At 47.8% G+C, this 16,768-nt stretch overlaps 1 protein-coding gene across 2 annotated transcripts in view; it reads left to right on the forward strand.

Annotated features, from left to right (window-relative positions):
• LOC140408670 (inactive ubiquitin carboxyl-terminal hydrolase 53-like) overlaps positions 1–16,768 on the forward strand; it is a 212,925-nt gene that overhangs the window by 110,060 nt on the left and 86,097 nt on the right. For both annotated transcript variants that reach the window (XM_072496188.1, XM_072496187.1), the window contains one exon: positions 8,774–8,944. In XM_072496188.1, coding sequence (XP_072352289.1) covers positions 8,774–8,944 — 171 coding nt within the window. The remainder of the gene's footprint in view (positions 1–8,773; positions 8,945–16,768) is intronic.

Consider the following 16,768-nt stretch of genomic DNA (forward strand, 5'->3'; position numbering starts at 1 on the left):
TTAAAAACATTTTGTTGAGATATTTTTGGTTTTACAACAACAAAATAAACAATGTACATGAGTCTATAAACATAGTGCAAAAGCCTGCTTCCTCCCTCACAGGTCCCATCTTTTATTAAACCCCTACTCTAAGCTAAACTAATTCCCTCCCCCCCCCCCCCCCCTTCTGCTGACTATTAATTTTCTGCAAAGTCGAAAAACGGTTGCCACCTCCGGGCGAACCCTGACAATGAGCCTCTCAAGCTGAAACACCTTGCGCACCTATTTTCTACCCCAAAGAACCTGCTCATCCGGGCCACTGTCATGTGAGCCCGGTGAACGACCGTTAAACTGTATCAGGCTGAGCCTGGCGCATGTTGTGGACACGCCGACTCTACTCAACACGTCCGCCCAGAGACCTCCTCTAGCTCTCCTCCTAACTCCTCTTCCCACTTGCTCTTCAGCTCCTCCGTCTGCATATCCTCTGATCCCATGAGTTCCTTATAGATGTCAGAGACCTTCCCTTCTCCCACCCACACTCTGGAAACTACCCTAACCTGTATCCCCCTTGGTGGTAGGAGCGGGAAGGTTGAGACCTGCCTACGTAGGAAGTCCCGCACTGCAGGTACCTAAATTCATTTCCCCTCCCCAATCCAAATTTCTCCTCCAGCTCCCTCGAGCTAGGAAAGCTCCCATCTATAAACATATCCCCCATCCTCTCAATCCCTGCCCTCTGCCATCTCCGAAACCCCCCGTCCATCCTTCCCGGGGACCGATGCTCCCTCCGCTCCCACATGGTTCCTCCATTGCCTCCAGACTCTCAGGGCCGCCACCACCACTGGGCTGGTGGAGTACCGTGCCGGCGGGAACGGCAGAGATGCTGTTATCAACGCCCCCAAGCTGGTGCCTTTACATGAAGCCGCCTCCATATGCTCCCATGCCGACCCACCACCCACTTCCTAATCATGGCTATGTTCGCCGCCCAATAGTAGTTACTGAAGTTTGGCAGCGCCAGCCCGCCCTCCCCCTGGCTCCGCTCAAGCATCCCCTTTTTTTACTCGCGGGGTCTTGCCCGCCCATACAAAGCCAGTGATCACTTTGTTAACCCGTTTAAAAAAGGAATAACGATGGGGAGACACTGGAACACAAACAGGAATCTCGGGAGGACCGTCATCTTCACCGTCTGCACCCTCCCAGCTAATGACAACGGGAGCGCGTCCCACCTTCGGAAATCGTCCTTCATTTGGTCTACTAGTCGGGCCAGATTAAGTTTGTGCAACCGTTCCTATTCCCGCACCACTTGGATGCCTAGATACCTAAAGCTTCCCCCTACTACTCTAAACGGCAGTTCCCGCAGTCGCCTCTCCTGTCCCCTTGCCTGGATCGCAAACATCTCACTTTTCCCCATATTTAGTTTGTACCCCGAAAACCGGCCAAATTCCCCCAGAATCCTCATGATTTATTCCATCGCCTCTGCTTGGTCTGATACATACAGGAGCAGGTCGTCTCCGTAAAGCGATACTCTTGTGTTCCACCCCCCCCCCCCCCCCCCCCCCCCCCCCCCCAGTCCAGCTACTTGAAGCTCTCAGTGCAATTGCCAACGGCTCTATGGCTAACGCGAACATCAGTGGGGAGAGGGGCATCCCTGTCTCGTCCCCGATGCAGCCTAAAATAGCCCGATGTTGTCCTATTCGTCCATACACTCGCCACAGGAGCCTGATACAGCAACCTGACCCAGCCAATAAAGCCCCGCCCAAATCCGAACCGTCCCAATACCTCCCACAGATATTCCCATTCTACTCGATTGAAGGCCTTCTCTGCGTCCATTGCGACCACTACCTCCACCTCCCTACCTTCTGGGGGCATCATGATCACATTTAACAACCTTCTTACATTGACCACCAACTGCCTTCCCTTAACAAATCCCGTCTGGTCCTCCCCAATCACATCCGGAACACAGTCCTAGAGGACAGAATTTTGGCCAACAGTTTGGTGTCCACATTCAATAGGGATATCGGCCTGTAGGACCCACACAGCTCCGGGTCCTTGTCCCGCTTCTCGCGAGATCATGGCCTGTGACATCGTCGGGGGAAGCACCCCTCTCTCCCTTGCCTCATTAAATGTCCTCATCAACAACAGCACCAATATCCCAGAGAACTTTTTATAGAACTCCACTGGGTATCCGGCCCCGGGGCTTTACCCGACTGCATGGCCTTCAGCCCCTCCGCTAACTCTTCGATCCGAATCGGGAGCCCTAGCCCTTCTATCAGCTCCCGTCCACCTTCAGAAAATTCAGCCCCCCTAGGAAGTGCCTCATCCCGTCCGGCCTAGGTGGGGGTTCCGACCCGTACAGCCTACTATAAAACTCCTTAAATGCCGTATTCATCCCTGCTGAGCCTCCCACCAGGTTCCCGTCTCCATCCTTTACTTTCCCCATCTCCCTGGCTGCCTCCCTCTTTCTAAGCTGCTGTGAAAGCATTTGGCTGGCCTTCTCTCCATGCTCATAAATCGGCCCCCTTGCCTTTCTCAGCTGCTCTACCGCCCTTCCTGTGGTTAACAAGCCAAATTCTACCTGTAGCCTCTGGGGTCTCCGCATACCTCTTGTCAACCTGTGGTATCTCCTTTACCAGTCGGTCCGTCTCTGCCCTGTCTACCTTCTCCCTATGGGCCCATATCGACAACAGCTCCCCTCTAACCACCGCCTTCAATGCCTCCCAGACCACTGCTGCCAAAATTTCCCCCGTGTCATTGACTTCCAGGTAGTTCTGAATACATTTCCTCAACCGCCCGCACACCACCTCGTCCGCTAAAAGTCCCAAGTCTAACCACCAGTGCGGGCGCTGGTTGCTGTCTTTACTAACCTGGAGGTCAACCCAGTGCGGGGCATGGTCTGAGATTGTGATCGCCGAGTACCCCGTGTCCAGCACCCCCGTCAGTAGAGCCCTGACCAGAATACAGAAATCAATCCGGGAGTACACTTTATGCATGTGTGAGTAGAAGGAGAAGTCCTTCACCCTCTGCTGCCCAAATCGCCAACCCCATCTGCTTCATGACCTCTTTTAGTTCCTTAGCCATTGCTGGCACCCTTGCACTAGAGCTTGACTGGTCTAAACCACGGTAAATAGCTGTGTTGAAGTCCCCTCACATGACCAGTTTATGCGAATCCAGTTCCGGTATCTTCCCCGGCATCCTCTTCATAAACTCCACATCGTCCCAATTTGGTGCCATACATATTTACTAGTACCACCTGCACCCCCCTCCAATTTCCCACTGGCCATAATGTACCGGCCTCCCACATCCGAAACTATTCTTCCCGCCTCAAACACCACTCGCTTGTTGATCAGGATCGTGACCCCTCTAGTCTTTGAGTTCAGACCCGAGTGAAAAACCTGTCCGACCCAACCTTTCCTTAATCTAATCTGGTCAGCTACTCTAAGGTGCATCTCCTGCAGCATTACCACGTCCGCCTTCAGCCCTCTCAAATGTGCGAACATGCGTGCTCTCTTGACCGGCCCATTTAGCCCTCTTACATTCCAGGTGATCAGTCAAGATGGGGGGCTCATCGCCCCCCCCCCCCTTCGCCGATCAGCCATCCCCTCTCTTGGGCCAGTCACCAGCCTGCGCCCCACGCCTCCACCGGCCCGTCCCCAGGCAGCCTCCGCCCCCGACCTCTCTGTCCCTCAGCAAAAGTCCCTCCTTTGTCAGCAGAACATTTTACCCCCCCCCCCCCTAGTAACAGCACAAAATAAATCAACCCCTTTGATAAGCCTAACATCTGCTCACTCCCCCCCCCCCCCCCCCCCCCCCCAACAATGCTTCCGTAAACTAGCCCGCCCAGCGAGCTTGGTGGCCCTCGCCCCTGGCGCCAGACATTCTCCCACCTATTGTTCCCCCCTCCCTCACTCATTCATGCATATTCAAATGAAAAACAATCCCAACACAATTGCCCGACAGAGGGGAAGAAAAAAACTCCAGCTAAACAAAGAAAAGATCAAGTAAAAGATCCGGCATCTAGACAAACGCACCTCCATTCCCCCACAGTGCAAATGCAAACTTTAACTCGCTCCGCTCTGCAACTGGCCCCAAATCAATACAGAAGGCATTACAAGTAACGTCCGCAAAACAAGAAACATTTTTGAACATAAACGTTGCAGCAAAGTTCAAAGTTCTCAGTCTGACACCAGTCCTTTCCTTTTTGCGAAGTCCAGCGCTTCCTCAGGCGACTCAAAATAAAAATGTTGCTCCTCCTCGACCCAGAGGCGGGCCGGATACAACAGCCCGAACTTCACCTTTTTCTCAAAAGGGTCGACCTTGTCTTGTTAAACCCCGCTCTTCTCCTGACCACCTCTGCACTCAGGTCCTGATAGATCCGCATTTACAGCTCCGTGTCTGCTTGGCCCACTGTAAAATAGGCTCCTTATCCAAATACCTGTAAAATCTCCCCGCCAATACCCTCGGGGGATCTACCATTCGCAGCTTCCTCGCAATCGCTCTGTGAGCAGTGTCCACCTCCAATGGTCGGGGGAATGCCCCATCCCCCAGCAGCTTCTCGAACATGCCCGCTATGTCTGCCCCGACGAGCGCTCCTGCGGACCCCTCCGGGAGCCCAACGATTCTCAAGTTCTGCTGGCAAGGCCTGTTCTCTTCTCCTGTCCACCTTCTCCTGGAGCCTTTTCTGCTGGTCTCTCAGCATCCCCACCTCCATCTCCACTGCAGTTTGATGTTCCTCCTGGTCAGCCAGCGCCTTCTCTACTTTCTGGATCGCCCGATCTTGGGCATCCAATCTAAACTTCAGCTGCACAATTGCCCAATTGCCTCTTTAATCGGGTCCAAGCAGTCCTGCTTCTGATTAGCGAAGCCCTCCTGGATAACTTGCATCAGCTGCTCCGTTGACCGCTGGATCGGCAAGCCAGAGGGCCGGCCCTCCGCCATGCTTCCTCCCGGTGCAGCTTCAGTCCAAGCCTTCTCTGTCCTTCTGATTCTGCCTTTGTGAGCACTTCTAGTCCTCCTCTCCATGCACCGATGTGGGAATCCAGTACACAATTGCCTCTGTCATCGATTTTTCAAATCCAGTCCGGTAAAAAATCGGGGGTAAAGGTCCAAACGTCCGACCCGAGCGGGAGTCACCAAATGTGCGACTTACTCCTTCATAGCCGCCACCGGAAGTCGGTCCTATAGTCATATCTTTTAACCTAATTTTCCAATCCAGGTTAGCCAGTTAGCCCCTCTAACCTTTGAAGTTCACTTTGTTCAGATTTAATCCCCTAGTTTGGGGATTAGCCTCAGAAGTGTAATTTTTTTTTTAAACTTCATATAATCACGTTTCCCCAAACATTTATCTTTTATATAATCATCCTTCCCCACAGATTTTTGTGTGACCAGGTACAATCTTGTCTCATTGCACAAAGTTACATCCATTATAGCCTGTTGCCTTACTCGACTCTTGACCTATAAATCTAAAGAACTATCTTTAATGTATTCCATGAGCTCACCTTCCACAGTTTTGCTGAAAATTTGCTTTGTCCAGCCTAAATGAAGATTTAAGTCCACCATAGTTACTGTATTACTTTTGTTTCATGCACCTCCTAGTTTTCTGTCTGACAGTATAACTACTTTTAGGGGGGGAATACAATCTACCATTGTTTTCTGCCCTTGTTTCTTATTCTATTGAACTAATTCCGTGGCTGGAATTTTACCAGCCCTTGATGACAGTTTGGGAGGTGAGAAGGCTGGCAAAACAGCTTAGGCAGGTGTTGGGATGTCTGATGCCTTCCCATCACCATGCCTTCTCACCACCATGTCAGTTTTCCAGCAGTGAGAAAGTTGGCAAATTGGGTGCTTGCTGGAAGCACAATTGAGCCACTTAAATGGCCTTTGAAATACTCAACTTAGCACGACAATGGATATCATCTCGGGTGCCCTCCAATCTACTCAATTCCCTTTGCTTCCAGTCCTGAACAACATCTCACTCCTTCACAGAATGAGGGAGATTGCAATAAGAAAGCTCTTGGCGAAGGTCGACATCAACCCAAGCCTGCCGCTACACAAACGCCTTACTAATCCAACGACTGCTGGCCTCTCATCATGCTGGCCAGTATGGCCTGGACCAGCGTGCCAAGGAATAATAGTGGAGGCCCTGTGGTAGCAAGAATGGAACCAACATGCCACCATTTATAAAAAAAAAACACTTCCTCGTCACAGATCCCACAGACTTCCCACCCGGCTTCAACCTGCCATGCCAACATGGGGCACTCCTCAATTATTTCCGCCCTGGCCAAGGCTACTTGTGTAGCAACTTGGCACAATTGGGCCCATGCAGGAAGCTGCTGTGGTGCACCGCAATCAAAAACTGAAGATGAATAATTGACGGTTGCCCCTGACAAAATTGAGTGGCGGGCTCAGAGAGCTCAATTTAGCCACTGCAGAAGCTATTTCTAGGCTTGGTGATTACTCCATACAAAACTTGTTGCCAAATAAGGGAACCTTCCTGCCTCCATGGCCATTTTGCCCATGGTGGAAGATGTGTGGAGACCATGTTGGGCCTGGTGTATGGAAAGAAAAGGACATTCTATTTGCGTCACAGCCACATCTTGGACTAACATACAGAGAATTGTATCTTCAGGCTTCCAGTTAGATAAACATGCAGCTTTTAGTAGACAATAATGTGTTTTGATGATCAATGACCAGTGCTTTGCTGCTACATTACTCCACCAACTTCCCAAAGGTGATCCAGCTAAACAGCCAAATATTTAACCACTATTCAATCCAAGCTGACTGCATTGACAGTGACCCAAGCACAGTCACATTGTGGTTAGCACAATTGCTTTACCACTCCAGGGTCCCAGGTTCGATTCCCGGCTTGGGTCACTGTGTGCGGAGTCTGCACGTTCTCCCCGTGTGTGCGTGGGTTTCCTCCGGGTGCTCCGGTTTCCTCTCACAGTCCAAAGATGTGCAGGTTAGGTGGATTGGCCATGATAAATTGCCCTTAGTGTCCAAAATTGCCCTTAGTGTTGGGTGGGATTACTGGGTTATGGGGATAGGGTGGAGGTGTTGACCTTGGTTGAGTGCTCTTTCCAAGAGCTGGTGCAGACTCGATGGGCCGAATGGCCTCCTTGTGCACTGTAAATTCTATGATTACTCATTCTTGAAATCTTAGTATTCAGTCTCATCACTGATTTTTGTAGTGGTTAAGTGCAGTTCTGACTACATGTGAAAGAGAGAATGTTGAGTCACTTCAAATTTTCTTCCTCATTCTTTGAAAGTGGCTCAACAGTCAAAAAAAAAAATTCTATCCTACCTTTGTTTCTTAATTTGGCATTGCTTAGAAGTATTACTTATTTTAATATATTTCTGTGTCTGAGTACTTGTATTTCCATGTTCTTTCATTTGCTGTTGTTATTTTTGGTCCATGGATGATTAATAGAGATGCCACTTTAAGGCAAGAAGCCTGTATCTTTAATTCAAGCAGAAAGAATCCGGAACACTGTGCTGGATGAAACAGAAACTGCAGGCTCGCTGATATCAGTGACAGAGAGATGGGTTGGGGTTTGGTTTGATTGATTTGGCTGGTGGCCAAAAAATTGACCCAAAAGACTGTGCTCTGCTTGATAACAGATGGTGATTGGATCCTATTCCATTGTGGTGTTTTTCAGAGTACTAAGATTTGAGTTTGGTTTCAGTTTTGGTTCTGGCCGCACAGTGAAAATATCCAGCTAACTGTTTCCATAAGGCTACTGTGAGGGCTGACTCTTTTCAGAAAGTCGGTCGGGCAAGTGTTCCTGAAACCAGAGGCCTGAAGACAAATCACAAACTGAAAGCAAAGTTTGATGTGAAGCAAGGGGTCTCTGCAGGAAAAGCTGCGAGTAATGCATTTTTAAACTACAGACTACCTGAAAGAATAAATCCATAAAGAAGATCATTACAGGTTGCAAACCAATCTGAAAGATTACTGTGTTCAAAGTGTGCTAAGATCACCCCTCCACATATGATTTCACCCCTTTCCGTGTGCGTGTGTGCGTGCAGGCAAGTTAAAGTAGGTATTACGTATCAGCTTCTTGTTAATCAGATTTATGTGCTGCCTATTTCTTGATGGTTCTTGTTATAAATAAACAGTAAATGTGTTCAAACTTACAAACCTGTAACTGGTAACCTGGCGACTGAGATTATTGGGCAGCCAAAGGCTTTGGGTATTTTTATAAGAACTATTGGTTAATTCACTTGTGTTGTGACTCAAGGGAACATGGGCCTGGAATTGACGGTGCACTAGCCCAGGATGTTGTAACAGTGTGAAAGCATTGCTATCTCATTTAAAGAACAAAGACCAGAGCTGAGAACTGGACGTTGTGTACACTAGAGAAGAAATTGTTGCAGAGGATTTACTGAGTTCAATTTTCACTGTCTTTGCCTGGTGCTAACAGCCATAACTGCCTTAAAATGAGGGCAGAAGCCTCTCGCTTTATTCATTAAAGCAGGCAATGTAGGTGGGCCCCTTTTGAAAAATTTCTTCTGCCAGGAGTCCAAAGTGTTTTAGATGTTGGGCACCTTTTTAATATGGAATTGCACTTCAACATTTAAATAAAGCCCCAAATATCATTTTTGATCTGAACCGTCACAATTTGCCAAATGGTTACCCAAGTCGAATTAGATCTTAATTTATATAATGAAGTTAACTTCGAAATGTTACCACGCACCATCAGCAGTGCTATATTTTCTGTGAACTGTTTATGTCTTGTGCGAAAGGTGACTTAATTCCTGCATCTACATCTAAATGATTCCTACATATTTTACATAACAGAAAAAGACATGCAAATTTCTGCTGCCAGAATGGGTGATTACATGAGGGAAAATCAGACTGAAGGATATTCATCGAAAACCAGTGGTCCAAAAGTGCCTCCAAAACAACCGTCTAATACTAAAGGAGGTTTCCAGAGAGGATATATTCAAGATAGTCGAGGTCGAGGGCTCAGTAAGTAATTAATTATCTTGTCGCACTCTTCATTTAAAACTTGAATACTCTATTAATGATAATAGGCAGGGCTGCTAGAGTTGTGCATCACTTCCAAAATTGAGTGTTAAAGCAGTGTTAAAAGGTACATAAATAACTGCAAGGAGCATCGTAAATACATGAGGGCACTGAATAGATACATGGCAATCTTTGCTGAATCTGAAATTTGGCTTAAGAAGGGGCAATAATAGGCAGCTGAACATCCATGGGTATGGAACTTTCAGGCAGGATAGGGAGGGGGTAAAAAAGGCGGGTGTGTATCATTATTAGTTAAAGAATCAATCAAAAGGTGAGGAATGATGTACTAAGTTAAGCATAGGTGATCTGAGTTGATCTCAGAAATAGAAAAGGGGAAGCCACACTGCTAGGACTGTACTAATTACCCCCAAATAATGAAAGGGAGTTAGAAGAGCAAATATGGAGAGATATTTCTGTGTGCAAAAACAGTAGGGCAGTAATTGCCAGGAACTTCAACTACCCTAATATCACTTGGGATACGAACAGTGTGAAGGGCACAGAGAACGCAAAATTCTTGAACTGCATTCAACATTGTTTTTTTTAGCCAGCATGTTACAGGCCTAATGAGAGGGGGCACGATTCTAGATGTAGTCTTCAGAAATTAAGCTGGGCATGTGGATGAAGTAGTAGTGGGGGAGGTGGTGACCATAATATAGTTAGATTTAGCATCATTATGGAAAAGGACAAAGATAGAACAGGAGTTCGAAGTTGTGGGAAAACAAATTTTACAAAGCTGAGATTTGATCAGTAGCCACTGAATATCTAGTAGACTTAGATTTCCAAACATTTTACACTCAGGATTGCCTGCTATGCCGGACCCAAACTCCTGATGTTTTGATTTACTGCCTGTAGATCTTACTTCGTGCCCTTATTTACAGTTAGCCAGATGTCAAAAGGGATTATTAAAACACAGCATCTGTATTTGTATGTTTAGCAATTGATGCTTTGCCAGTTCGCTGGCTTTTGCAGCGTCACATCCTATTAACATGAAAATAGTTTATAGCACTCCTGTCAGATACCTATGCACAAGCTTGATTTATTTCTAAACCAGAAACTGTACAAGTTTACACAAATTTTCGGTTATTTTTTCAAAACATAATTTAATACAAGGCATTTTCATGTATACAAACAGAATCAGAAGAACAACCAAAGAACTCAATAAACAACCAACATCCATTACCCCCCCTTTTCCCTGACGGCAACCTCTACTCACATCCTGCCTTCCCTATTTTAACCCCCTTACCCCCCTCCCTTCTCCCTTGCTGACCTCTCAAACCTCCTTAAAGAAATCAATAAATGGTTTCCACCTCCGGGTGATCCCATCTACTGACCCCCTCGAGGGCCCCCCCCCGGAGCAAAAGCCGTCTCCGGGCTCTCAGGGAGGCAAAGGCCAAAACATCGGCCTCTCTCGCCCCCTGGACTCGCGGGTCTTCCAACATCCCAGATATCGCCACCTCTTCACTTGGGACCACCTTCCACACCCAAAATCTCGGCCATCAAGTCCAAGAACCCCTGCCAGAGCACCTCAATCTTGGACATCCAGAACATGTGGACCGCCCACACCTAACCTCTACCCCTTCAAAGATCCTACTCATCCTCTCCACCGTCACATGAGCCCTATGTACCACTTTGAACTGGATGAGGCTTAGCCTCATACATGATGAGGACGCGTTCACCCTCCGCAAGGCCTCTGCCCACGACTCGGCCCCCACCTCCTCACCCAGCTCTTCCTCCTACTTATGATTAGTACCCCCCACCAAGGCTCCCTCCCACTCCATTAACTCTTATAGACATCTGACGCCTTCCTTTCCCCTATTTCGTCCTTCAACAGCACCTTGTCCTGCAACCCCAGGGGCGGCAGCCCAGGAAAGAACGGCACCTCTCTCCTTATAAAGTCCCAAACCTGCAGGTACCTAAAACCATTCCCCCTGGTCAACTCGTATGCTTCTTCCAGGTCCTCCAACTTCGCAAATTTCCCCATTATAAACAGATCGCCAAAGTGCTCAATCCCTGCCTTCCGGCACCCCCAAAACCTCGCTTTGAGCACCGCCGGTGCAAACCTATGGTTATCGCAGATCGGTGCCCATGCTGAGGCACCCTCAAGCTCAAGATTCTGCCATCACTGCCCCAACGTCCTTATGGACGACACCACCACTGGGCTCACTGAGTACCTGGCAGGTGAGAATGGTAGAGGCGCCGACAACAAAGCCCTGAAACATGTACCCCTGCACGATGCTGTCTCCATCTGTCCCCACATCGACCCCTCTCCCACGGCTCATTTCCTAACATGGCGATATTCGCAGCCCATCATATCCGGCAGCATCAGCCTCCCCGCCCCTGCTCCAAGAAAGCCCTCCTAACCCGCGGGCCTTCCCCCGCCCACACACATGCAGAGACCAGCCCATTCACCTTAAAAAAACAACGACTTGGGGACGAAGATTGGGAGGTTCTGAAACACAATCAAAAACCTTGGAAGCACCGTCATTTTTACTGTCCCCACCCACCCTGCCAGTGGCAGCACATCCCACCTCTTAAAGTCCACCCTCATCTCTTACACCAAACAAGCCAGGCTCAGCTTGTGCAAATATGCCCACCTCCACAACTCCTGGATACCCAAATATCTAAAGCTTGTCCACGCCACCCTAAACGACAATTCCCCTTGCGTACTTTCCTGCCCTCTGGTCTCAGCTGGCGCCGGAGCATGGCGACTCTCTGCGAGCTTTCTCCCCCAGTCCCTTTTCTTTTATCTCCTTTCACCATTCTGATCTCTCTTGCTCATGTATTTGCTTTGTTTGGCCCCTTGTTCGGCACTGTAACCAATCACTGTTTGTCGATGTACTATTTGTCAATGTACTCTGTTGATTATTTTTTTTGTGTACTATGTACGTACTGTGTACGTTCCCTCGGCCGCACAAAAATACTTTCCACTGTACTTCGGTACATATGACAATAAATCAAATCCAATCAATCGGGAACACCTTGCTTTTTCCCATATTCAATTTGTCTCCTGAGAAACGGCTAAACTCCCTCAGGATCCCCATGCTGCCTCCGATTATGCCCACCGGGTCCGAAATATACCGCAGCAGGTCGTCTGCAAACAATGAGATCCTGTGCTCGACGCCCGAAGCGCCATTGCCAGCGGCTCTATCGCCAATGGGGAGAGCAGGCACCACTGCCTTGTCCCACGCTGCAGCCTGAAGTACTCCAAACTCACTTGTTCGTTCGCATACTCTCAACTGCCACCTTTTACAACAGCCGGACCCAATCGACAAATCCCTGCCCAAACTGCCCCAGCGCCCTCCAAGAAATATGCCCACTCCACCCGATCAGACACCATCTTCGCATCCATTGCCACTACTACCTACAACTCCTGCCCCTCCAAATGCATCATGATTACATTGAGTAGCCTCGTCACGTTCACAGACAACTGCCTCCCCCTCACATAACCCTTTTGATTTTCGCCTATCACCCCTGGGACACAGTCCTCAATTTGCGATGCCAATAACTTGCCGTCCAAGTTCAATAATGATATTGGGCTGCGCTTATAGAATTTACAGTGCAGAAGGAGGTCATTCGGCCTATCAGGTCTGCACCGGCCCTTGGAAAGAGCACCCTACTTAAGCCCACGCCTCCACCCTATCCTCGTAACCTTGCCGAACCTTTCGGATACTTAAGGGGCAATTTACCATGGTCAGTCCACCTAACCTGCACATCATTGGACTGTGGGAGGAAATCGGAGCACCCGAAGGAAACCCACACCGACACGAGGAGAAAGTGCAATCTCCACACAGACTGTCACCCGTGGCCGGAATTGAACCCAGATCCCTGGAATTGTGAGGCAGCAGTGCTAACTGGATCCTTATCGTTCTTTAAAATCATGGAGATGGAAGCCTGCGACAATGTGCGGAGAATCTCGTTCCCCCCCGCTTCATTATATGCCCTCACCAGCAGTGGCCCCAGATGCGCCCCAAACCTTTTTATAGAACTCTACTGGGAATCCATCCAGCTCCGGGGCCTTCCATGCTTGCATCATCCCCATACTTTCCATCACCTCCCTCAGCTCAATTGGGGCCCCCAGTCCCTGAACCAGCCCCTCCTCTACCTTGGCAAACTCTAACCCATCCAGAAACCGTCGCATACCCTTATACCCTCCACCCCGGCTGGGGGCTCTGCCTCGTATAGCCTTCTTTAAAACACCTCAAGCACCCCTTTCACTCCGTCTAGGTCCATCACCACCTTGCCCTTATCATCACTAACTCTACCAATCTCACTCGCCGCCTCTGGCGTTCTCAACTGATGGGCGCAACCCTGCTCACCTTCTCCCTGTACTCGTACACTGGCCCTCTGGCCAGTCTTAGCTGCCTCACCGCCTTCCCCGTAAAAACTAGCCCAAACTCCATCTGGAGCCTCTGCCTCTCCTTCACCAGCCCTGCCTCCAGCACCTCTGAATATCTCCTGTCCACCCTCAAAATCTTGCCAACTAGTCTAGCCCTCTCCTCCAGCTCGGTTTACTCCCTGTGCACCAGGATTCATATAAACTACCCCCCCAACCACCGACTACCGCTTTGAATGCCTCGCACAGTGTGGCGGCTGTGAACTCCTGGTGCCGTTTAGCTCCATGTTTCTCTGAATGGCAATCCTGCATCCAGCCTCCATTATGGACACACTCTCTCTTCCCCCCCCCCCCAAAAAAAAACACATGGCTGGGCCACACGCAAATCCACTCAGTGCGGCGTGCAGTCAGAACCTACAATCACCAAATACTCCGAGTCAGTGCCGTCATCGCCACCAAAGTTTGTGGCGATGAAGGCATCCCTGAGATCGGCAGGAATTTCTTCTCTATCCCAGGTTTTCAGCAACAGCCGATGGAGATGACGTGTGATCTTTTCAAGTTTAACATTTCTGCTGGGATCCCAGCCACTCGTGCAGCTTTTCCATTTCTCATGTGTTTAATGGTGACCTCGACTTAGTCCATGCTTGGTGGAAGCCCAAGATCATCATTTATATAAAGATGGGAGATTTTCTCAAACACATCCTTCTCAGCTTTGGCTAATTGATGTGCTCTTATCTTTGTCTTGCTGGTTATGTTGTTTTGCCAGGCATGGAGAGCTTCCCTCCTCTTGTTAATGATGTCTTGGATGGTGTGGTCATTCTCATCGAACTAGTCTTGGTGATTCCTGGTCTTGTAGCTGATGATTTCTTCACAGCTTGATATAATGGCTATCAGTAGCTCTTTCCAGCTTTCCTCCACTCAAGTAGAATGGAGACGGGAGCTTTGGGTAAGTTATTGTTGGAAGTTTAGGCATGCTTGACTCCTGAAGCTGCTCAATGTTGATCTTTTTTCAAAGCTGTTTCTTCATCTTCCACTGCTTCTGGTGGAGTTTGATAGAGAACCGAATGAGCCAATAGTCTGGCCAGCAGTCTTCTGCTCTGGTCACCACATTGGTGATGAGGGTATCCTTTTGGTCTCTGGATTGGATGATGACGAAGTTTAATGTCTCCAGGAACTCTTGAACTTTTCTTTTTGGTGGAACAATGTGTTAATGATGACCAGCTGGTGTTCTGTGCATTTGGCGAGCAGGAGAACCCCATTGGAGTTGAAATTCCCAACTACTTCCTTTTCCATGGATCCTTTCCAGATTTGACAGTCTTTTCTAACCCTGCTTGAAGTCCCCATGGAGGATATTCTTATTTCCTTAGGAATGTTGGAGAGTATGGTAGCCACAGTAGAGCTAGAAGCCTTCCTTAGACTCTCATCATTGGGTTCCAGGGCTGGTATGTAGGCACTTTTCCTTCCCTCTGTCCTATCTCTTGCATTTAATCTCGGATCCTTATCCACTCATACTGGACCCTGAAGTCTTGGCAGCGGACTGTTTAAACACTTGTATCAAATTACCCGTTTATCATCTCTTCTAATGAAAGCAACCATAAGTATGTTTTCATATTTGTGTTTCTTCATATCAAGCAACATCTTATCAATCTACTCTATTCTCTCTATTGCTTCACTACTTTCCCTATAATGTGGAGCTTAAAACTGCACATATAATTGCTAATCCAACTATAATTGCAGTAAGATTTTATGTAGAATCTCTACTTTATTTTCTGTACATTTGTCATAAAGCCTAGTATTGAATTAGTTTTTTATGATCTTATCCATTGACAATACACATTTCCTGTGAACCTGAGCTCCAAATCTCTCTGCTTTTCGCAAATCTCTCTGCTTTTCCACATACTCAAACTGATTTCCATTCAAATCGTAATGATCACTCCGGTCATTTGAAGCAGCACATTTTGATAAAATAATGAATTTCATCTCTATTTTTGCCCATTTTAAAATCCATTCATGGAATGTGGGTGTCGCTAGCCAGACCAGAATTTTTGCCGACCCCTAATTTTCTTTTGGACCAAGTGACTTGCTAAACTATTTCAGATGGCAGTTAAGAGTCAGCTGCCTTGCTGTGAGTCTGGACTCACACTTAGGCAAGACCGGGTAAGGATAACCAATTTCCTTCCCTAAAGGACATTTATGAACCAAATGTTTTGTTCTATGACAATTGTAAGTTTCATAGTCCGCATTAGTGAACGGAGCTGTAGTCAATAGTTCAATTCCGGATTTTATTCATTGAATTTTTAAATTCCACCTGCTCCATGGTGAGATTTGAACCCATTTCCTCAGAGCATTAGCTTGGGCCGTTGGACTACTAATCAAGCAACTAAGCCACCATCGCCCTTTTCATTTTCTTAATTTTTTTCCACTATGCCTTCTGTGATGAATAGTTACATAGATTTTAAATCTGTTGCAATAATGTTTTTCAAAGCTTGGGTTAAGGCATATATTTGTTGCAGTAATGTGAGTAAAGAACCTATGTTAAGGTACCCAGACTGTCTGCTAAAGCTGTAATTTAGAAGTCATAAAAGAGTGAGGTAATTATTGATTTTTAACCACTTGGTTACGGATAAAGGGCTGTTGGAATTGTGTTTTGATTAGAAATGAAATTAAATGAAATTTGCTTATTGTCACAAGTAGGCTTCAATGAAGTTATTGTGAAAAGCCCCTAGTCGCCACATTCCAGCGCCTGTTAGGGGAGGCTGGTACAGGAATTGAACCATGCCGCTTGGATTGGATTGGATTTGTTTATTGTCACGTGTACCGAGGTACAGTGAAAAGTATTTTTCTGCGAGCAGCTTAACAGATCATTAAATACATGGAAAGAAAAGGGAATGAAAGAAAATACATAATAGGGCAACACAACATATACAATGTAACTACATAAGCACTGGCATCGGATGAAGCATACAAGGTGTAGTGTTAATGAGGTCAGTCCATAAGAGGATCAGTTAGGAGTCTGGTGACAGTGGGGAAGAAGCTGTTTTTGAGTCTGTGTGTGTTCTCAGACTTCTGTGTCTCCTGCCCGATGGAAGAAGTTGGAAGAGTGAGTAAGCCGGGTGGGAGGGATCTTTGATTATGCTGCCCACTTTCCCCAGGCAGCGGGAGGTGTAGATGGAGTCAATGGATGGGAGGCAGGTTCGTGTGATGGACTGGGCGGTGTTCACGACTCTTTGAAGTTTCTTGCGGTCCTGGGCCGAGCGGTTGCCATACCAGGCTGTGATGCAGCCCAATAGGATGCTTTCTATGATGCATCTGTAAAAGTTGGTAAGGGTTAATGTGGACATGCCGAATTTCCTTAGTTTCCTGAGGAAGTATAGGCGCTGTTGTGCTTTCTTGGTGGTAGCGTCGACATGGGTGGACCAGGACAGATTTTTGGA

The sequence above is a fragment of the Scyliorhinus torazame genome, chromosome 3, assembly GCF_047496885.1.
Source record: "Scyliorhinus torazame isolate Kashiwa2021f chromosome 3, sScyTor2.1, whole genome shotgun sequence".
In the NCBI taxonomy this organism is placed as follows: Eukaryota; Metazoa; Chordata; class Chondrichthyes; order Carcharhiniformes; family Scyliorhinidae; genus Scyliorhinus; species Scyliorhinus torazame.